We start from the raw sequence: 22,943 nt of genomic DNA on the forward strand, positions 1-22,943 counted from the left end.
TATTTAGTGTTTTGTTCCACTTTAGAAGTGAGGTACGTTCTTTCTTTTGTAGCATACTGTGCAACTCTCTTTTGGAGTCCTTTGTTGTTAAACCGTAACAGTTTGGTCCGTTGTTGGTCCAGGCTGTTCGTGTGGATATTATTGTGTTCAAAGTTTTGGTTACAAATAAACCACAGGTAACAATTACCAATTCCAAACTGGCCGTGCCGTGTCCCTTTGTACCCCTAGCCAAGAGGGAGTGTAACAGTGTGTGTGTGTGTGTGTGTGTGTGTGTGTGTGTGTGTGTGTGCACATAAGGCTTGGTTTTATGAAAATTATAGACAGACATGCTCCTCTGCGTACATTTAGAGTGAAGGGACGAAACAATCCCTGGTTTTCTGCTGAGCTGTCCAGTCTCCTTCATGAGAGAAATAATGCTTGGGCTAAGGCTAGGAAATCAGGCTCAGAGGTAGAATGGCTACGTTTTAGGCAGCTAAGAAATAGCTTCACATCTCAAATAAAAAGTGCTAAATCAAAGTACTATTTGTCGGTTACCACAGAAAACCTGAAAAATCCTAGGAAATTTTGGAAAGCCATAAAATCGATTTCCACTGGTGATATCCCAAATGAGCTACCTCCGTGCCTTACCACAGCATCTGGCACTATATCAGACAGGGCCACTATGATAAATTGCTTTAATAAGCATGTTGTGTCTTGTGGCTCTCTGTTTGATTCTGTCACTGACTGTACTTCTGCTTCTGTGAACGCTCCAATCCTTGACTCTGAACAATGTGGTCTGGAAAACCCTTTCAGTTTTACTCCTTTAACTATTGGTATTGTTCATGAAGCATTATCCAAGTTAGATCCTAGGAAACCGGCTGGCCCGGACAACTTAGAACCTTTCTTTTTAAAGATAGCTGCAGATTTTATTGCTCCACCTCTTACTTCTCTTTTTAACCTCTCCCTCCGCTCAAACACAATTCCAACAGTATGGAAGTCTGCGTATGTCTTGCCTTTACTGAAAGGAGGGGAGGCAACTATTTTAAATAACTATAGGCCAATCTCTAAATTGTCAGTTCTGGCTAAGGTGCTCGAACGCCTAGTGAGTGAACAGGTAAAGGAGTTTTTATGTATAAATGACATCCTGTCTAAACACCAGTCAGGATTCAGAAAGAAACACAGCACCATCACTGCCACGATGAAAGTGGTAACTGACATTACTACTATTTTAGATAATAAGCAGAGTTGTGCAGCTCTGTTTATTGACCTTTCCAAAGCGTTTGACACCGTTGATCATCGCATCTTAAAGCAGAGGCTACTCAGTATTGGCATATCCAGCCATGCAGTGGGGTGGTTTGTGAACTACCTCTCTGAAAGGTCCCAATGTGTTCACTTTGATGGGCTGTCTTCTGAGTGGTTAAACATTTCTAATGGTGTACCACAAGGTTCTGTTTTAGGACCACTTTTATTCTCCATATATCAACAGTGTAGGTGATAATGTGGATGAAGCTACTTTACATTTTTATGCGGATGATACCGTGATGTATTGTGCAGGTCCCTCCATTAAGGAGGCTGTTGTTAAATTACAAGCTGTTTTTAACACTATTCAGACTCAGCTCTCTGAATTAAAGCTTCTTTTAAAATGTGGATAAAACCAAGGTAATGCTCTTTTCAAAAGCTAAAAAGACACCAGAGCCTGTTTTAGATATTGTAACTACGCAAGGAACAAAACTTGAAGTTGTTACCTGTTATAAATACCTTGGTATCTGGCTTGATGATTGTCTCTCTTCTAAACTTCATGTCAATAACCTGCTTAAAGAACTGAGGGTTAGGCTTGGGTTCTTTTTCAGAAACAAGTCCTGTTTCTCGCTTGAGGCCAGGAAAAGGCTCTGTGACCTTTTTACCTGTGCTGGACTATGGGGATTTGTTGTATATGAATGCACCTGCCAATTACCTGAGCAAATTGGATGCTGCGTATCACAGTGCTCTGAGATTTGTCACAAATTGTAAAGCGCTTACACATCACTGTACCCTGTATACCAAGGCAGGTTTACCATCACTCTCTGTACGGAGGCTCAGTCACTGGTACACTTTTATTTATAAAGCTATGTTGGGCAAACTCCCGTATTACATCTGTTCTCTGGTAAAGCAGAAAGTTGCGGGCAGCTGTTGTCTGAGATCGCAGGATGTGGTCTTGTTAGATGTGCCAAGAGTGAGGACTGTCTTAGGTAAGACGGCTTTTATGTGCGCAGCTCCGCTTGATTGGAACAGCCTACAGTCCAAATTGAAATTGAGCAATTTTATTTCTCTGAAAGTTTTTACGAGATGCTTTCTGACACTATGGGTGTTTGTAAGTGTTGGTGAATATGTAACTATGATGTCCTCTATTGTTTGTTTTTATGTTGTTTTTATGTTTCATGTGGAACTAAATTGATGCAGGTCTCCCTTGTAAAAGAGATCCATGATCTCAAGGGACCTATCTGTCTAAATAAAGGTTTGAAATGAAATGAAATAAGGGGGGGAACACATCTAGAGTGTGTGTGTGTGTGTGTGTGTGTGTGTGTGTGTGTGTGTGTGTGTGTGTGTGTGTGTGTGTGTGTGTGTGTGTGTGTGTGTGTGTGTGTGTGTGTGTGTGTGTGTGTGTGTGTGTGTGTGTGTGTGTGTGTGTGTGTGTGTGTGTGTGTGTTGTATCTGATCCGGATGGTTACTAATTCCTTTTCTTTATGGCGGTCAGTTTTGGCCGGGAACACCATGGGTGTTACAAAGTTGACTAAATCATCCAAAATGCAATGAAAGTGTGATCAGTAATTTAATATGTTCAAAAGTCTGCTGTGAAGGATATCATGAAGCCTGAATGCAATCGAATGTAAAACAAAAAAAGTTATGATTGATGAAAGTAGTAAATCGGTCAGATTTGACCCGAAGACAACAGGCGGGTTAAGAGGGACGCTGCTGCAAATAAATTCTTGATCTCACTTCCAGATCTCCTGGTTCGACAAACCTATATTCTTAATGTAGTTATGAAGATAGTAGGAACAAAACCACGAGGATTAAGCTAGTCATGGCAAGATATATGTCTTTGACTTTAGATTAATCCGGTTAATTTATCTTGCAGTTTTTTATATATATATGAAGTAGTGCCGCTCACACTGTCTGGACTTAATATGACCTTGACCAATTGATGTGTTGGCAGAGGTTGATTCCAAGGAACTCCATGTGTGCGCATGGCAGTACGTAGTTGTAAATAGAGAAAGAAGGAAGAGCCAGGCACATTATACGTATCTTTCAATTCTTGGAAGGACATCAAGCCGTTGTCGTTGGTTATGTCAGAAAGGTAATGTATTCCTCGGGTTTGCCATTGTGGGAATTGGATTGCTTTTTTCCCAATACGTAGCAACAGGTTATGAAAGATGGGTATGTTACTATGCCAACCTACAGACCAATTGCACCATTTCTCCACATGTTTCCACACTTTAGCAGTGTGTATGCTGAGATTCGTTAGACTGCCTAGCCGTGTGTTCAGTAGGGTTCTGTGCGAGCACACTGAGTAGCAGTGTGTCGTAGTACTCCGTGTTTAGTGTAGGGTTTGTGTGTGTGTATTGTGTAGATCCAGGTTGCTTAGCTCCTGTAGACCCGCATTTAAAGAGTAGTGACATTAGCCGCGTTCACACCGCAGGACTTTCTTTGGTACTTTAGTTCTTTAGTTCCGTTAGTACCAATAATGTCGCGTTAACACCGCCGGGACTACTCAGTGCCGGGAACTCTTTTGGTACTTTTTAGTCCCTGCTCGAGAGGTGGTACGAACCTGGTGACAAAAGAGTGCCAATTTCTATTCTATTTCTATTGGCTGGGCGAATTGCAAACCACGCCCCGTTAGACTCTGAATTTGTTTTGTTAGGCAGCCATTTTTTTCCTCGCTACAAAACCACAGCCACACCTGAGCGAGTAGTTTTTTTGTACTTTAAAGCAGTTATGACCACACGTACTACAACACCGGAGCGGTGGAATGATGAGGAAGTGTCGGCGCTTCTGGCAATTTACTCCAAGGACGGGATGCAGCAGCTTCTACAGAAAGCAGTTCCCAACTCCAAATGTTTTGAGCGATGTTCGCTACTTGAGCTGGGAATCGTGCACAGTGCACACGGATGCCGGGTAAAAATAAAGAAACTCAGGCAGGACTATAAAAAAATTAAAGACCACAATAATAAGAGTGGTAACGATTTTCTATTGTTATTATATATATATATTGCCACTGTTTTTTTAATACTGACACCTAACTTGCACTAAGGCGTGTCTGCTGCTATATATATTGCCACTGTTACATTGTTTTGAAACTACTTACACTTTATTTTACATTTCACACTGTTATTTAACTTCAATGTACATGCATACGACACACCTGGAACAGCATGATGCCGTTATTGTTATGTCTTGACTGTGCAATAAAACAAACAAACTGGCGAAGCTTTATTTATTGTGTCCCACCCCAAATTTGCAGAATAGAAGAATGTGAGAGCAGACAGGTGTCGGTGGTTGAATTGATCAGAAACACAAGTCTTACACACATAAACACAAGTAATTTATCATGTCATTTGTTTTAGATAAATAAGGGAAAAACACCAAACAAGGGTTGATGTCCTTTTCCAAAATCAGCCTGAGGGGGTAATATATAATAAATACATAAAGATAAAGTCCATTGTTATCATGGGGTATTTTATTTGTAAATTACCCTTATGAACTCCATCATGTCTGAGGTCGGAAAGTAAACAAACGCCTCATACAGCGGGTGGGCTTTATACCCCCTCCCCCCGTGTAGTTCTTCTTCTCTCGTTTTTTGTTGTACTCGCCGTGAAGTGGTTTTGCGGCCTGCCAGTAAACCCAGAGAAGAAGAAGACGAAGTGACGTCAGCGTAATCGTGCCTCAGGGAAAGTACTGCGGTGTGAATGCGATTGGCACTAGCCCCCTGGCGGATTTAGTGCCGTGGTACTTTAGTGCCGGCACTAAAGTACCGCAAGTCCTGCGGTGTGAAAGCGGCTATAGTGAAACAGCTTAGACCCAGGTTAGCTTAGCGCCTGTAGATCAGCATTTGTGTATATGGCTTAGACCCCGGTGATTAGCACCGGTTGATCAGCCACAGCTGTGTTCCCACACAATGTCCTTTTATTTAGTGTTTTGTTCCACTTTAGAAGTGAGGTACGTTCTTTCTTTTGTAGCATACTGTGCAACTCTCTTTTGGAGTCCTTTGTTGTTAAACCGTAACAGTTTGGTCCGTTGTTGGTCCAGGCTGTTCGTGTGGATATTATTGTGTTCAAAGTTTTGGTTACAAATAAACCAAAGGTAACAATTACCAATTCCAAACTGACCGTGCCGTGTCCCTTTGTACCCCTAGCCAAGAGGGAGTGTAACAGTGTGTGTGTGTGTGTGTGTGTGTGTGTGTGTGTGTGTGTGTGTGTGTGTGTGTGTGTGTGTGTGTGTGTGTGTGTGTGTGTGTGTGTGTGCCAGGTGTGATTCACATGAAGGGATTGGGCACATAAGGCTTGGTTTTATGAAAATTATAGACAGACATGCACCTCTGCGTACATTTAGAGGGAAGGGACGAAACAATCCCTGGTTTTCTGCTGAGCTGTCCAGTCTCCTTCATGAGAGAAATAATGCTTGGGCTAAGGCTAGGAAATCAGGCTCAGAGGTAGAATGGCTACGTTTTAGGCAGCTAAGAAATAGCTTCACATCTCAAATAAAAAGTGCTAAATCAAAGTACTATTTGTCGGTTACCACAGAAAACCTGAATAATCCTAGGAAATTTTGGAAAGCCATAAAATCGATTTCCACTGGTGATATCCCAAATGAGCTACCTCCGTGCCTTACCACAGCATCTGGCACTATATCAGACAGGGCTACTATGCTAAATTGCTTTAATAAGCATGTTGTGTCTTGTGGCTCTCTGTTTGATTCTGTCACTGACTGTACTTCTGCTTCTGTGAACGCTCCAATCCTTGACTCTGAACAATGTGGTCTGGAAAACCCTTTCAGTTTTACTCCTTTAACTATTGGTATTGTTCATGAAGCATTATCCAAGTTAGATCCTAGGAAACCGGCTGGCCCGGACAACTTAGAACCTTTCTTTTTAAAGATAGCTGCAGATTTTATTGCTCCACCTCTCACTTCTCTTTTTAACCTCTCCCTCCGCTCAAACACAATTCCAACAGTATGGAAGTCAGCGTATGTCTTGCCTTTACTGAAAGGAGGGGAGGCAACTATTTTAAATAACTATAGGCCAATCTCTAAATTGTCAGTTCTGGCGAAGGTGCTCGAACGCCTAGTGAGTGAACAGGTAAAGGAGTTTTTATGTATAAATGATATCCTGTCTAAACACCAGTCAGGATTCAGAAAGAAACACAGCACCATCACTGCCACGATGAAAGTGGTGAATGACATTACTAGTATTTTAGATAATAAGCAGAGTTGTGCAGCTCTATTTATTGACCTTTCCAAAGCGTTTGATACCGTTGATCATCGCATCTTAAAGCAGAGGCTACTCAGTATTGGCATGTCCAGCCATGCAGTGGGTGGTTTGTGAACTACCTCTCTGAAAGGTCCCAATGTGTTCACTTTGATGGGCTGTCTTCTGAGTGGTTAAACATTTCTAATGGTGTACCACAAGGTTCTGTTTTAGGACCACTTTTATTCTCCATATATATTAACAGCGTAGGTGAAAATGTGGATGAAGCTACTTTACATTTTTATGCGGATGATACCGTGATGTATTGTGCAGGTCCCTCCATTCAGGAGGCTGTTGTTAAATTACAGGCTGTTTTTAACACTATTCAGACTCAGCTCTCTGAATTAAAGCTTCTTTTAAAATGTGGATCAAACCAAGGTAATGCTCTTTTCAAAAGCAAAAAAGACACCAGAGCCTGTTTTACATATTGTAACTACGCAAGGAACAAAACTTGAAGTGGTTACCTGTTACAAATACCTTGGTATCTGGCTTGATGATTGTCTCTCTTCTAAACTTCATGTCAATAACCTGCTTAAAGAACTGAGGGTTAGGCTTGGGTTCTTTTTCAGAAACAAGTCCTGTTTCTCGCTTGAGGCCAGGAAAAGGCTCTGTGACCTTTTTACCTGTGCTGGACTATGGGGATCTGATGTATATGAATGCACCTGCCCATTACCTGAGCAAATTGGATGCTGCGTATCACAGTGCTCTGAGATTTGTCACAAATTGTAAAGCGCTTACACATCACTGTACACTGTATACCAAGGCAGGTTTACCATCTCTCTCTGTACGGAGGCTCAGTCACTGGTACACTTTTATTTATAAAGCTATGTTGGGCAAACTCCCGTATTACATCTGTTCTCTGGTAAAGCAGAAAGTTGCGGGCAGCTATTGTCTGAGATCGCAGGATGTGGTCTTGTTAGATGTGCCAAGAGTGAGGACTGTCTTAGGTAAGACGGCTTTTATGTGCGCAGCTCCGCTTGATTGGAACAGCCTACAGTCCAAATTGAAATTGAGCAATTTTATTTCTCTGAATGTTTTTACGGCACGTCTGCACGAGATGCTTTCTGACACTATGGGTGTTTGTAAGTGTTGGTGAATATGTAATTATGATGTCCTCTATTGTTTGTTTTTATGTTTCATGTGGAACTAAATTGATGCAGGTCTCCCTTGTAAAAGAGATCCATGATCTCAAGGGACCTATCTGTCTAAATAAAGGTTTGAAATGAAATGAAATAAGGGGGGGAACACATCTAGAGTATGTATGTATGTATATGTGTATGTGTATGTGTATGTGTGTGTGTGTGTGTGTGTGTGTGTGTGTGTGTGTGTGTGTGTGTGTGTGTGTGTGTGTGTGTGTGTGTGTGTGTGTGTGTGTGTGTGTGTGTGTGTGTGTGTGTGTGTGTGTGTGTGTGTGTGTGTGTGTGTGTGTGTGTGTTGTATCTGATCCGGATGGTTACTAATTCCTTTTCTTTATGGCGGTCAGTTTTGGCCGGGAACACCATGGGTGTTACAAAGTTGACTAAATCATCCAAAATGCAATGAAAGTGTGATCAGTAATTTAATATGTTCAAAAGTCTGCTGTGAAGGATATCATGAAGCCTGAATGCAATCGAATGTAAAACAAAAAAAGTTATGATTGATGAAAGTAGTAAATCGGTCAGATTTGACCCGAAGACAACAGGCGGGTTAAGAGGGATGATGCTGCAAATAAATTCTTGATCTCACTTCCAGATCTCCTGGTTCGACAAACCTATATTCTTAATGTAGTTATGAAGATAGTAGGAACAAAACCACGAGGATTAAGCTAGTCATGGCAAGATATATGTCTTTGACTTTAGATTAATCCGGTTAATTTATCTTGCAGTTTTTTATATATATATGAAGTAGTGCCGCTCACACTGTTTGGACTTAATATGACCTTAAGGCAAGGCAAGGCAAGGCAAGTTTATTTATATAGCACTTTTCGACGCAGGGTAATTCAAAGTGCTTTACAAAAAAGAAATGAAAGACATTAAGCATTAAAAAAGAAAAGCTAATAAAATAAACATTAAGGAAAAATACATGGATAAAAGTTACAGTGCAGTCTAAAATATGATTTAATTTAGACAGACTTTCTTCACCATATTTTGCTCGCATGACATCCACAATCGGACCCTCAGGAGGCTGTACACACCCCCTCCCCTGCTTTGCTTCCATAACAAAGTCTTTAAAAGTGTTACCAAAACACTCCGTGTTACCAAAACACTATTTTTCATCCGTCGATGCCAGATATTCCAAATATCTCTGCTTTCGAGCAGTCCCTCTCATAAATGTCATGGAGTTTAATTACGTTTAGAAAAAGTACATGGATAAAAGTTACAGTGCAGTTTAAGATATGAAAAGTTCAATTAAAAGCAGCGACAAAAAGAAAAGTCTTCAGCCTGGATTTAAAAGTAGTCAGAGTTGCAGCGGACCTGCAGGTTTCTGGGAGTTTGTTCCAGATATTTGGAGCATAATAACTGAATGCTGCTTTACCATGTTTAGTTCTGACTCTGGGGACAGAAAGCTGACCAGTCCCTGAAGACCTGAGAGATCTGGATGGTTCATAATTTAGCAGGAGGTCAGTAATGTATTTTGGGCCTAAACCATTCAGTGCTTTATAAACCAGCATCAATATTTTGAAATCTATTCTTTGACACACAGGAAGCCAGTGTAAAGACTTCAGAACAGGAGTGATGTGGTCCACTTTCTTAGTGTTAGTGAGGACTCGAGCAGCGGCGTTCTGAATCAGCTGCAGCTTTCTAATAGATTTTTTAGTGAGACCTGTGAAGACACCATTGCAGTAGTCGAGTCTACTGAAGATAAAGGCATGGACAAGTTTTTCCAAATCCTGCTGTGACATTAGTCTTTTAATCCTAGATATATTCTTTAGGTGATAGTAGGCTGATTTAGTAACTGCTTTAATGTGACTGTTGAAACTCAGGTCAGAGTCCATGACTACACCTAGATTCCTGGCTTTATCGGTTGGTTTGAACATTGCAGACTGAAGCTCAGCGCTAACTTTTAAACGTTCTGCCTTGGCTCCAAAGACCATTACCTCAGTTTTATCTTTGTTTAATTGGAGAAAGTTCTGACACATCCAGTCATTGATTTGTTTAATGCACTTACTCAGTGTTTGAATTGGAGCATAGTCTCCTGGTGAAATTGTTACGTAAATTTGTGTGTCATCTGCATAGCTATGGTAACTTATTTTGTTGTTCTTCATTATCTGAGCCAGTGGTAGCATGTAGATGTTAAAGAGAAGAGGCCCCAAGATGGAGCCTTGAGGAACCCCACATGTCATATTTGTCAACTCAGATGTGTATTTACCTATAGAAACAAAGTTGTTTCTATCCTTTAAGTAGGATTTAAACCAATTTAGAACTGTTTCCGAAAGTCCCACCCAGTTTTCCAGTCGGTCTAGTAATATGCTGTGGTCAACAGTGTCAAACGCAGCACTGAGATCTAATAATACTAACACTGAAGTTCTGCCACTGTCTGTGTTTAAGTGGATGTCGTTAAAGACCTTTACAAGAGCAGTCTCAGTGCTGTGGTTTGGACGAAAGCCTGACTGGAACACATCGAAACAACCATTTAAATGCAAGAAATTACTCAACTGTTGAAAAACAACTTTTTCAATGATCTTACCTAGAAATGGCAGGTTTGATATGGGCCTGTAATTGTTCATTACTGAAGCATCTAGATTATTCTTTTTTAAGAGCGGTTTAATGACTGCAGTTTTCAGGGCCTGTGGAAAAATACCTGAGTGAAGAGATTTGTTTACTATATGAAGTAGTTCTGAGGCCATGCAAGGCAAAACATCTTTGAAAAATCCTGTTGGAATAATATCAAGGCAGCAGGAGGAGGACTTCAGAAGTTGTATAATGTCCTCTAGGTTTTTATCATTAATCTGATGGAATTGTGTCATGATGTCTGAATTGATGTTAAGTGGACACAGAGACAACACATTTGCTGTTCCTGATGCAGAGGCACTGACTGCTTGTCTGATTTTCTGAATTTTGTCAGTGAAAAAGGCAAAATCATTGCACGCCCTGGTGGTTAGAAATTCAGAGGCTACTGACACTGGGGGGTTAGTTAGTCTGTCGACGGTAGCAAACAAGGCACGTGCGTTGTTTTTGTTTTTGGTAATGATATCAGAGAAGAATGATTGTCGTGCGTTTTTCAATTCCAAATTATAAAGGCCAAGTCTCTCTTTATAAATTTCAAAGTGAACCTGGAGATTTGTTTTTCGCCACCTGCGTTCAGCTTTTCGACATTCTCTTTTTTCTGTTTTAACGGTCATGGCCTTTCTCCATGGAGATATTTTCTTCCCAGTCACTTCCTTTACCTTAATTGGAGCAATGGCATCTATAACATTTTTAATTTTTGAATTAAAATGATCTACTAGCTCATCTACTGAGATGTTAGCAGGGGCAAGTGTGGAAGAAAAATTCTGAGTAAACATTTCCCTAGTATTTTCAGTTAAATATCGCTTTGTGGTTACCTCTTTTTGAACACTTGTGTGAACAGAAATAGAGCTCTCAAATAAAACACAGGAATGGTCAGAGAGTGCAACATCAGTCACCACAACCGTAGAGATATTCAGACCCTTTGAGATAATTAAGTCCAGAGTGTGCCCCTTATTGTGCGTGGGCTCCGTCACATGCTGAGTCAGTCCATAGCTATCAAGAACACAACACAGTTATTTAGCCCCTCTGTCCTGGGGGTTGTCAACATGGATGTTAAAATCACCAACAATGACTAGACGGTCAAAGTCAATACACACTATAGACAGCAGTTCAGTAAAGTCATCAAAAAAGCTTGCACAGTATTTGGGTGGCCTATAGATATTTAGGAACAGAGCTCGAGAGGAGCATTTCAGCTGAAGGGCCACATATTCAAAAGAATCAAAGTTTCCATACGATGTCTTCCTGCATTGAAGGGAATCATTGAACAGAATAGCAACTCCACCTCCTCTCTTATGCATTCTTTCCTGACTCATAAAACTAAAGTTGGGAGGGGTTGATTCGATAAGAACAGCTGCACTGTTATTTTGTTCAATCCAAGTTTCTGTTAAAAACATAAAATCCAGATTGTGCTCAGTGATAAAATCATTGATTAAAAATGTTTTTCCTGCCAAAGACCTGACATTTAATAAAGCTAGTTTAAGTTTGTTAAACACACTATCAGTCAGGTTTTTTGTAACAAGCTGTGGCTGACATGGAATCACTGCTAAATTAGATAAACTCACACAAACGTTTGAGCGCTTCCTGTATCTAAGATGATTTACCGCTCTTAATCTATTTCCTATCAACACAGATATCGGCAAAGCTACTGGCAGGCAGGGCCCGGGCATGTCCTGGAAAGAGTTGAGAGTGCCATACGCCCTTGAGCCTGGACCCAGCAGATATCAGTTTGCAGATTGTTTTGGTTTGGATGATTGTGGTAGGCATGGTGATGAAGCCGGGGGAGATGGTGCGCGTCTCTGCAGTGATTTTGGTGGGCGTCGTTGAGGGGCGGGGGTAAAGGACATGCTGCCAGCCCTTCGCATCGCCTTAGTTTGGTCTTTGAAATCCAGGAAGGAATCGGTGCCAACCCTCTGTATCTCCTTCATGTGTTCAACGATCTCCAGGATGGTGGGCGAGGGCGAAAGGGTGAACGGAGTATCCTCAAAGGCGTTGACAGGGGGGGGGGGTGACGGGCGGTGGGGACTCCTCCGTGTGTTTCATAGGTCTTAACCAATTGATGTGTTGGCAGAGGTTGATTCCAAGGAACTCCATGTGTGCGCATGGCAGTACGTAGTTGTAAATAGAGAAAGAAGGAAGAGCCAGGCATTATACGTATCTTTCAATTCTTGGAAGGACATCAAGCCGTTGTCGTTGGTTATGTCAGAAAGATAATGTATTCCTCGGGTTTGCCATTGTGGGAATTGGATTGCTTTTTTCCCAATACGTAGCAACAGGTTATGAAAGATGGGTATGTTACTATGCCAACCTACAGACCAATTGCACCATTTCTCCACATGTTTCCACACTTTCACGGCTTGCCCAATACTTGGTCCAAATGTTTGCATACAGTCATATGACGACATGGCAGAAAATAAGACATCACCAAGTTTAAGGGGATTGACTATACTTCTTTCAATTTTAATCCAAGGTACATTGGTGCTTTCATCAATCCAGTTTTTCAAGGCTCGAAGCGTGAAGGAATAATAATAGAGCTCGAGATTGGGAACATTAAGGCCTCCACTGTTTTTGTCATATTGTAAAACTTTGTATCTGATTCTTGGGTATTGGTTTTTCCAAATATATTTTGAAATCCTATTCTGAAGTTTGTCCCAGAAACCGTCTGGTGGAGATAAAGGCAACATACTAGCTAAGAAATTGACTCTTGGTAGAACATTCATCTTTATGATTGAAATTCGTCCCGCTAAAGAAATTGTTATATTAATCCACTTTTTTAGGTCATCTTTAATTGTTGTATACATTCTTTTGTAGTTCTTTGCTACTATTGTGTCTAATGAGGCATATATATCAATTCCCAAATACTTAAATTGTTGGACAATCTGCAATTCTGTATTTAAGTTTAGTTCAACCATGGCACTATTGAGGGGTAAAATCCATGATTTATTCAAATTGATCTTGTCACCAGATATTGAACTAAATTGGGTAAAAATATTTAACAGCTTAGGAAGCGTAGTTGGTACCTCGTCCAAGTACAGTACTAGATCATCCGCATATAACGAAATGTTGTGGTCTGTGTCTTTTACAACTATCTGTTTCACTTCTTTGGATAGTCTTATTTTCTGTGTAAGCGGTTCTAGAGAAATTGCAAACAGAAGCGCGGAGACAGGGCAGCCTTGCCGTGTGCCACGTAGAATTGGAAATCTAGGTGACCACTGATTGCCTGTCAGAACCATAGCACTTGGATTATTATATAGGATCTTCACCATAATCATACATGTTGTCCCAAAACCCATTATTTGCATTGTATGCCACAAAAATGGCCATTCTAGCCTATCAAACGCTTTTTCAGCATCAACTGATAATACGGCGCAAGGCGATGTTATGTCTGCTGCAAAATGAATAACATGCAGTAGTCTCCTGATATTGTCTGATGAGAATCGGTTTTTCATAAAGCCTGTTTGGTCATAATGAAGTAATGTCGGAAGGGCTTTCTCCAATCGTCGAGCTATTACTTTTGCATAAAGTTTGATTTCTGAATTTATAAGTGATATTGGTCTAAAACTTGTGCATAAGTTTGGGTCTTTCCCCTTCTTGTGTATGAGAGACATTATAGCTGTATTGATGTCCTTTTGGAAATGTCCTTCTTTAAGTGCTACCTGAATCATTTCCAATAATATTGGTCCTAAATCAGGCCAGAACTGGGAATATAACTCCGGAGGGATACCATCTATACCAGGGGATTTGTCAAGGTTCATGTCTTCCAATGCTTCAGATAATTCTTTAAGTGTTATTTCACTATCTAAGCGATCAATGTCCTCAGGGGATAGATGTGGTACATTCAGATCCACAAATAAATGTTCTAACTCTGCCTTTGATGTCTGTTCAAATTCATGATTAATACGAACTGGATCATAAAGGACAATGCCGTCATTATTCATAATTGAGGATATTTGGGCCAGCTGCTCGTTATTTCGGGGTGTACTTGCCAGCAGGGAGCTCTGTCTACTTCCATCTAGATATTCTGTGTTACCCTATGAATCAGAAATGTAGCTCTCTTGGTAAGTAGCGCATTGAGTTCAGCTTTAACTTTGCATACTGCTATCTCTTTATCTGAATTATAATGTTCCTGTAGTTCTCTAATCAGTGATGATAATGTACATTCTAGATCCACGATTGCCTTGAGCTCTTCCCTATTTCGGTTTGAGGAGTACGCTATGGCGTTGCCTCGAACATAACCTTTTACAGCATTCCATACATGCCTAACATCTTTAACTGAATTATAATTCAACAACATAAACTCTTTTAAGCCGATTTTAAGCTGTCGACAGTATTGTGAATCTTGTAATAATGTTAAATTGAATCTCTATCTTGCAGCTCGATTGTTCTCCTTAGAGAGAAAAAAGGTGCATACATTGGCGTGGTGGTCTGAAATTGACATATTGTTGGTTTGACGGGTTGTCAGATAACTTATAGAAGTGAATCGGACCGTTAATGTGTACTCACGCTTCATGTAGAACTGGGTCTTCTGGAGTTTGAGCTCTCTCTCCTTATTGCTCAGTTCCTCATTCTGCAAAGAAGATGTTATCAAAAGTTAACAAAGAAAACCTTAAAACCTTTATAACTGCAGGTGCAACATATATTGTGTCAAATGTATTTATGTTGAATTCTCAAATCACTTTGGTGTGATAGAGAGGCGAAGTCCCGCCCATCTACTTCCGACCCATGGGACCTTATTTCGGAAAAAGTATGTATTGAAGTCAATGGAGAGAGAAAGATTATCTTTCGATCCCGTTTGAATTGTGCCACGAATTACACATATGATGTTTGTCAATCTTAAAAAATCATTTCCATGTCAAAAAAGTCACAGTTTGTCGTAAAACTGTTGAAATATAAGACTATGGAAAATATGCAACTAGAAAGACTACAAATCCCAGAGTCCCGGTCCCGCATGCTGGCTCTTACGGAACCGACTAACTCCCCTTGTGTGTATGCACAGCTCTCAACGTGCCCAGACTTGGAGTGATTTTCACCTCATGTAATACTTTTCGCCTCGTTCTGAAAGAAAGAAGTGAAACGTGCCAACGGGACGGCCGTCTTGGTGTGTGGTGCGAGATGGGAGATGTAGTTCATTGAGCGGTTTCACCAAAAAAAAGTGTTACTTCACATTTTTACGACACATTTAAAAAAAATTGACTTGCAAAATTATCTTTTAAATTGACAAACATCATGTGTGTAATTCTTGGCACAATTCAAACGGGATCGAAAGATAATCTCTCTCCATTGACTTTTCCCGAAATAAGGTCCCATGGAGGTCCACCGGAAAGGGAGAGACTTCGCCTCTCTATACTCGTTATATTCAAATGTTTGAAATATATAGTTCAAATGTAGGGTGTCTCAATACATCGGTATGGATGAAAATGGTAATATAAAAAAATGAATTACTGATATGTTAAAAATACTACTATGATAATATTGTGTTGGCCTTGTCGATGTTGTGTTCATCAATTTATTATTTTCTATATAATATTGCGATCGTGCAATCTTTTTATGTAAATTATTTCGGATACAATAATGGTGAATCTGATATTGTACACATTCTTCCAAACATCATGGATTACATGTCTTTTCCATTCTGCTTCATATCATTTGTCTTTACCCAAACAGTACTCAACACAATATGCTGTAAGCTGTAAGTAAATAACCATGTAATCATTTCATGGCATCCTTCTGACATTCTGGAGACAGAGCAGACCTCCCTGGATGACTGGTGATCAGATCAAATGAAAAGCGAAACACAAAGGGTTGGATAACCTGACAAACGATGGTTTTGTGGAAAGCCATTAGCTCGTCACAATGAATTAACCCTTCATGAGGAAAGTGCTTCTCTTTAAAGCACATGGGACTTGATTGAAGTTGACAAGCGAGAAATGGCGTGATTAGTTCCAGGCTTACTTTGCGTCTGATCTCTTCATCTGTGTAAGTGCTGCTGTATTTGAGAGGCAGCTGTTCACTTCTGCTGGACCGAGGGTCCTCCTCCTGCCAAAGGCTGGACCGAGGGATGCCTGTAGACAGAAAGTATGGTTACCAACACTTTAGAAACGGTGCAATGTGCGTATCGAATAATGTTCTGTGTGTTTATCAGTTATAAGAAGGGAACAAGCACTGCTTTATTTTAACTATATTTATTCTTATTTATTTGTATGTTACTATAGTGTTCTTAAAATAGTTCTCTATCTGTGTTATTTCATTATTTTTTACTTTTAACGACACTGAGTCAATTTTCTCGTACGTGTGGACCTACCTGGTGATAAACCTGATTCTGATTGTTTAGCACATCGTTCTGCCCACATGTTAAGATCTGTGGCGACCTCTTTCTAAGTATCCATCCCGTTCAAAATATACAATAATGTAATATTTTAAATGCGCCACTCGTACAATTATAGGTTGATATCTCAAACCATGCGCAAATAAAGCCATATCATGAGGAGAAACACTCAAATAAGTTCAAAGAGAATGCTTTTCTGTACATTTTGTAAAGAAATGTTTCTGCCGGAGAGAGGGAAGTTCCTCCTGAAGCTTGCTGCTGCTGTGTTTAAACCCTACACCTTAAAGGAGGAGCCTCATTCAGATGTGAGTGTAACTACATGTAGAGATCACCGAGTGTGTGGGGTAAGGGTCGCAACTTCAAAATGAATTCCATCCTTAATTTTCTGACGACATGACTGTGGCCGTGATAACATAAAACATGCTTTCAGAAATTCTGGGTACCCCCTTGAATACTGAAGGATTTCTCCCTGATCACCATTATACTGGACCTTCAGGGTGTACGCAGGAATCCTGAAGTCAAACGTAAGACCTTCTTTAAGACCCATTCCATACATTTTAAAACCTCATCGCCACTTGGAGTTCTAACCGGTTACCTTGGCGACACAGTTTACCTCACATTGACTATATACAGTATTGATTGTCCTTCCTCCTTATCTTCCAACCATTTGGACGCAGACTTGCATTTTCCCATAACGATGTTGCTTAGCAACCGGCGTAAAGCGCTATCAAGCAGTGAGCGTGCGATGTCCTGTTCAGATGACGTCAAACCCAACGGGATGCCATCAATAAACAGAATCACACTACACACCTACGCCATGACTACATTCAGGCAGACTGTGGAATACAACCTCTTTGGACCATTTATATACTTATTGAAAACAAGATACAAAATGTAATACCTTGGAAAATGCCTTCATTTTCGCTAAATTGATTGATCAACTTGTAATACTTGTTAAGACCCCGCGGACCCCCTGACCTTGCTGCATAAATTGGCTTTTTAAAAACCCCACGATTTCTGCATCACCTCTTTCCTTCACAATGCGCCGTATTTCTTTCTTCAGCTCAAGTCTTTCTTCTTCCAGCCGTTCGATCTAGAATGAAGGAATGAGCTGATCAGAGAACATTGTGGTAATAAAGCAGTTATTGTAACATTTGTAATCCTCTCTCTCTACCTCTTTGGTGAGGACTTGATTTTCTGCTTTGTACTGTCGCTGTCTTAGATCTTTGGCTCGCCTGAACACAGTCAGATCTACTTCCTGTTTTGGCTCCAGACCTTGGGAGTGAAGAAAAAACATGAAAGAAACAAATGAATGTTTCCATGTCGGTCCGTTTCTTAGTAGACGAAGAGATGGGAAAAGATAGTTTTTTTTGCTTTTAAGAACTGACCCAGTTTTTCTCGGAAATCCTCGTTTTCGTCCATGAGGTCATTGATTCTCATCTCAAGCTGGTTGATCTCTTTGGTCATGGCCTCTGCCTCAAGATCTCTCACTCTAATTAGATTTTTACACTCTTTGATCTCCACAATGGCTGCTTCCAGTCCGTAAATACCCTGCAAGACAAAAACAGAAAAAAGCGTGTCGTGGACGTTTTCTTTCCTGTCCGCTTTTTTTGTGGCAATTATGCCGTGATTAGACGCGGTGGGAAACAAACACTTGGCTTGTAGACCCAAAAAGCATGTTGATCACACCATAGTCACAAAGTCATTTCAATGTCCAAAAAAAGAACCTTCACTTCTCGGAATTTGAGTTTTGAGTCATTCGATTTGGTTTTTTAAAAGGTTGAGGTAAAAGAAGCAGGAAAGAGTGTTTTTCTTTGACGACTTACAGACTCATACTGACTCAATCGGTTTGAGGCCTCAATGAGTGCTTTGTCTTTTCCCTCAGCGTGAGCTTCTGCCAGCGTTACAGCCCGCTCTGCCTCCGCCGCTCTGGCGTCTGCAGCCTCCAGCTTGGACTTCAGCTCCTCCATCTTTCTCTGCGTTATGGCCGATGGCAGGCCTTGAAAATAAAAAAACTTTATTCGACGAAAGACAAAAGTGACACTGATGATTACAGGGTATGATAATGTACTTGCCATAACAAGCACATTAGTTTAAATACTCAAGTTCACCTGTATTTATCATCCCTTTAATATGTTTAAAAGACAGCAGCAAAAGACTGACAATGAACAGACACATGAGAAAGGTGTTGACTAGACTGACTGCTGAGGGAAATGACTTGGCCAAGAGGCTGCGTGGAGGTCAGAGCCATTATTCACAGGGGGCTTGTACACTATCAGGGGGCTTGTACACTATCAGGGGGCTTGTACACTATTATCATGATCAACTGTATAACCAACAGGGCGCGCCCTTAAGACCACCTCACACAAAAAGCCTGTAACATCTGTGATGTGAAATAACACTGTCTGTAAATGATGAGGTGCCGTACAGGCCATAATTCATACCGGTGCTCCCACACACACACATTCTCCTTTCACCTACATTTTCACTCTCATATTCATAGATTTACACTGTAATGCCAGAAATGTCCCCATTGCGGCACAAATAAAGGTTTTCCTATCCTGATTCTGAATTGTTTTTATAAAAAGATGTTTGCAGCTTTAAATAGCCCCTTGACGAAGCAGGGACCACAAGAAGTACATAGTAACATCACGTTGTAACACTCGTGCTACTATTGGCTAACGCTCCAAGACAATCAGAGCAGACTGGGCTCTGGTTTCAGACAGAGGGTGAAAAGACAGGCAGTATGATACAAATAAAGAGCTTTTTGAACATCAAAGCATGGAGACATGTCACAGCAGAGACACTACATGCTGATTTGAACCTGAAATGAGAGTAAAAGGGCCCCTTTAAGTTGGGAAGTGCTTTGTTAGGAGTCTTAAGCAGGGATCCACCCACCTCTGTCTTTCTTTGTGGACGTCTTTAGCTCCTCGATGAGCAGGGTGTGCTTCTCCATCTCTCCTGTGTACTGCTCCACCTGCTCGCCCAGTGTCTTGATTTGATTATCCCTCTCTTGGACGGCCTTTAAGAAATTCCCGAATAATTTAAATGTATGAGAATGTACAGTATGTGCAAGACACACCGCAGCTGTACAATTATTTGCACTTTCATTTTTGAAGGAATAGTTATGAAATGAAAGAAGGAGGGAAGGAGGGAAGGAGGCTGAGGTCAAGAGGCTCAGGACAGAGGAAACTTACAGTGCAGAGCTCATATATGACCTGGCCAGAGACACGGAGGGACGACAGGTTGATAAAGCATGCCAAGGCGAAGAGAGAAAGCACGGAATAGCAAAACATGACAAATAGATGGAAGAACATGAAGTGCACTCAGGATTGCCCTGCTTCTAAGGACACAGATTAAGGAATGCAATGACTTTCCACACTGTAATAAGGTTTTAAAAGCAGGGTCTTGAAAAACGGAGAAACCTAATTTCAAAGCTACTTAGACATATTTGCCAAGCCATACTATTTGAAACTGCTTTACTGGGAAGAAAATACATTGTTATACATTAGGGTGCTATAACTTTGATATATTAATAAAACAATTACTGTATGATGTTGTAAAACTGTTAGTAGAACTATATTTAAGTGAGTAAAAATGCATGGTTTGCAGTTAATCCTATCTTCCCCATCAATAACACGTTTCCATGGTGCTACAAATCAGACTACATAAATGACGACGAGGGACAGACCTGCTGCAAGGCGATGATGTTGCTTTTGTCCAAGTCCATCTGGGCGGAGCGCAGCTTTTCCCTCAGATCGCGGATCATCTGCTGGTAAACGAGAACTTCATCGTCCTTCGCAGAAAGCACTCTCTGTGAGAGAGACACATATCAAGTTAGGCTGATAGAAGGCCCATAATGACCCTGAGGAAGAATACAATATGCGATATACACTTTATTATACACTGTTCCCCACACTGGCAGCACACTGCTCCTAACACTAGGATGGGTCAAATGCAGAGAAACTATTTCCCCACGGGGATTAATAAAAGTCCATCTTAACTTATCTTATTTATTTGTATTGAATTCAATACTTTTATATGTTTAGGTATGGATGTATACTTATTTTATGATGTAAAAATGTGCCTCTTTATTTTATGGTATGGTCGGTAAGAACGGAGAAACCAGCTGGAGTGCGCTAGAATTTGAAAGTACGCAACCGAAAAAAACCTGCCCCTTCCTTCAGACTTCCTCACAGAGCCCCTCCTCCAACACACACGAACGCGCACATGACCAATGAGGGCACGAGAGAAGTTAGTGCCCCGATGGAAGGCTGACAGGCAGGTAGGCCATCCAGTTACTTTAGCCGGGCCGGCTCAGATGATTGGTCGTGCTTTTCACAGCGCCACGGCTTCCACAGATGACATTTTTTATGTATTTATTGTCAAAGCATTTAATGTATTCATTGCTATCGGTGTTGAGCATATTTGTATAATAACAAAGTCCTGTTTCAGCTCATGTGTATGACATCACAGAATGTGCCTGAAACGTGGTGATGCTAATGAGCATGCGCAGTTACAATAAACGGCCCAGTACTCCAGGCCAAACTCTGAGCGATGTGGTCGTGTGTTTCTTCTGCCCGTTAGCATACTTACAAGCTACTTTGGTTGACTGCAAACTTGGAGACTTCTGCTGAATATAATGTCTCACACAACAGGTTATGGGCCCAGTCAAGGAGGCCAAAGGTGGTTTAAGTTGTTATTCGACGGTGACGAGAAAAACTTTGAGTTATGGGAGACGAGGTTTTTGGCGCACATGGAACTGCGCGGCCTCAGTGATGTTATCCTGTAAGAGCCAGCGATAGACGACAACGACGAACAAGCACTTGAAGAAGACGCAACAAAGAATGCAGAAGCATATGCTGAATTAGTGCAGTGTCTAGATCAGGGATGGGCAAATGGCGGCCCCCACATCCTCTTTTTGCGGCCCTCAGATTAATTTATAAACAACGTAATTAATAATTAAAAAAAAATATATATATATTTTTTTTTTTACTTGTAGTACTGATACCGTCCACTAGGAACTACCGTCCTAGTTACGTCGCGAGCTGCAAATACCGCGAAATAATCTGTGACGCATTTGTGTGTCTTGTGTTTGTTTCCCGGGGAAACCCTCACAAGAAACACCGGCTGTTGTTATGCCTGCTGTGACGTTAAGTTGCCTCTTGTAATTATGCCTTTACAATCTTAAAAGTTGTTTTTATCATCTGAATTTGGCGAAACAAGTTTAATATTCTTAAAACCAAAACTTTGTTTATTTGAAATCAGATGAAAACAAACTGTCACGGACCCTGCCGTGTTATCTATGATTACTACGCTTTTCATTCATAATTTCAGCGGGAGGGAGGGGGGAGGGGGGGGGGGGGGCTCTGAGGAACAGCAGAGTGCGGGCTGACGGTGCTTTCCAATAGTTTAAAATAGTTTTATTCCACTGTTTAATAACCTGTTCAATACAAACATGCCACTTGTAAAAATGAAATAAAATGTCTGTGAACTGATATTTGTTTAGTGAGCTTATTAGAGGATGTTCCCATTTTTTGGGGATGTTCCCTTTGATTGTAAAATGTCAATGAAGATGTCAGACTTCGTATATTTGTTAATAATTACATACAACACATGGAATTGTTGTGTGTGTGTGTTCCAAGTGAATCTGCGGCCCCCTGGTGGCCAGTACATCAATGATGTGGCCCCCACCACCATCAAAGTTGCCCATCCCTGGTCTAGATAATAAGAGTGTATCACTCATAATGAGAGACGCGAAACGAGATGGAAGAAAAGCTTTGGCAATACTCCGAGAGCACTACGCAGGAAAGGACAAACCACGAGTCATGAGCCTGTACTGTGAACTCTCTTCTCTCCACAAAGCAAGCAACGAGACTGTTACTGATTATATTATTCGAGCGGAGACTATATTCACGTCTTTGAGAAGGGCCGAAGAAAACATCAGTGACGGGTTGCAGATTGCCATGGTAGTGAAGGGGTTACCGGACTCATTCAACCCGTTTGTCGTGCACGTCACTCAAACCAACGACCGTCTAACGTTCGGTGAGTTCAAAGCTAAACTGCGGAGCTATGAGAGCACTGACAAATATAGGACGAGTGACATGAATGCGGACGAGGACGGCGTTATGAGGACTAGCGGGGCGAGGACAAGAGGACGTGGAAGAGGGAAGAAGATGGACTTAGCCGACACTGAATGCTACACATGCGGAAAGATGGGGCATATGGCTAGGACATGCCCTAACGAGAACCAAGCGAGGCGAGAGGAGCGACGGTGGGACACGCCACACCGAGGAAGGGGGCGAGGCAGAGGGCAGCGACAGCCAGCGGAGCTGAGGTCCGCTTCAAGGACGGTGATGATTGGCTGATTCATCAAAATGGTACCAAGTTTAAAATGGATGTGTATGGTAGGCTATATTACCTTAGCACAGTAGAG

At 41.2% G+C, this 22,943-nt stretch overlaps 1 protein-coding gene across 1 annotated transcript in view; it reads right to left on the reverse strand.

The window, feature by feature from the left end:
- cep290 (centrosomal protein 290) overlaps positions 1 to 22,943 on the reverse strand; it is a 144,060-nt gene that overhangs the window by 105,292 nt on the left and 15,825 nt on the right. The window contains exons 10-17 of the mRNA XM_034085975.1: positions 20,199 to 20,321; positions 19,406 to 19,529; positions 18,334 to 18,506; positions 17,896 to 18,058; positions 17,682 to 17,782; positions 17,534 to 17,600; positions 16,135 to 16,244; positions 14,686 to 14,749 (exon numbers count right to left, since the gene is read on the reverse strand). Coding sequence (XP_033941866.1) covers positions 14,686 to 14,749; positions 16,135 to 16,244; positions 17,534 to 17,600; positions 17,682 to 17,782; positions 17,896 to 18,058; positions 18,334 to 18,506; positions 19,406 to 19,529; positions 20,199 to 20,321 — 925 coding nt within the window. The remainder of the gene's footprint in view (positions 1 to 14,685; positions 14,750 to 16,134; positions 16,245 to 17,533; positions 17,601 to 17,681; positions 17,783 to 17,895; positions 18,059 to 18,333; positions 18,507 to 19,405; positions 19,530 to 20,198; positions 20,322 to 22,943) is intronic.

This window comes from Pseudochaenichthys georgianus, chromosome 6 (genome assembly GCF_902827115.2).
Source record: "Pseudochaenichthys georgianus chromosome 6, fPseGeo1.2, whole genome shotgun sequence".
Lineage (NCBI taxonomy): Eukaryota > Metazoa > Chordata > Actinopteri > Perciformes > Channichthyidae > Pseudochaenichthys > Pseudochaenichthys georgianus.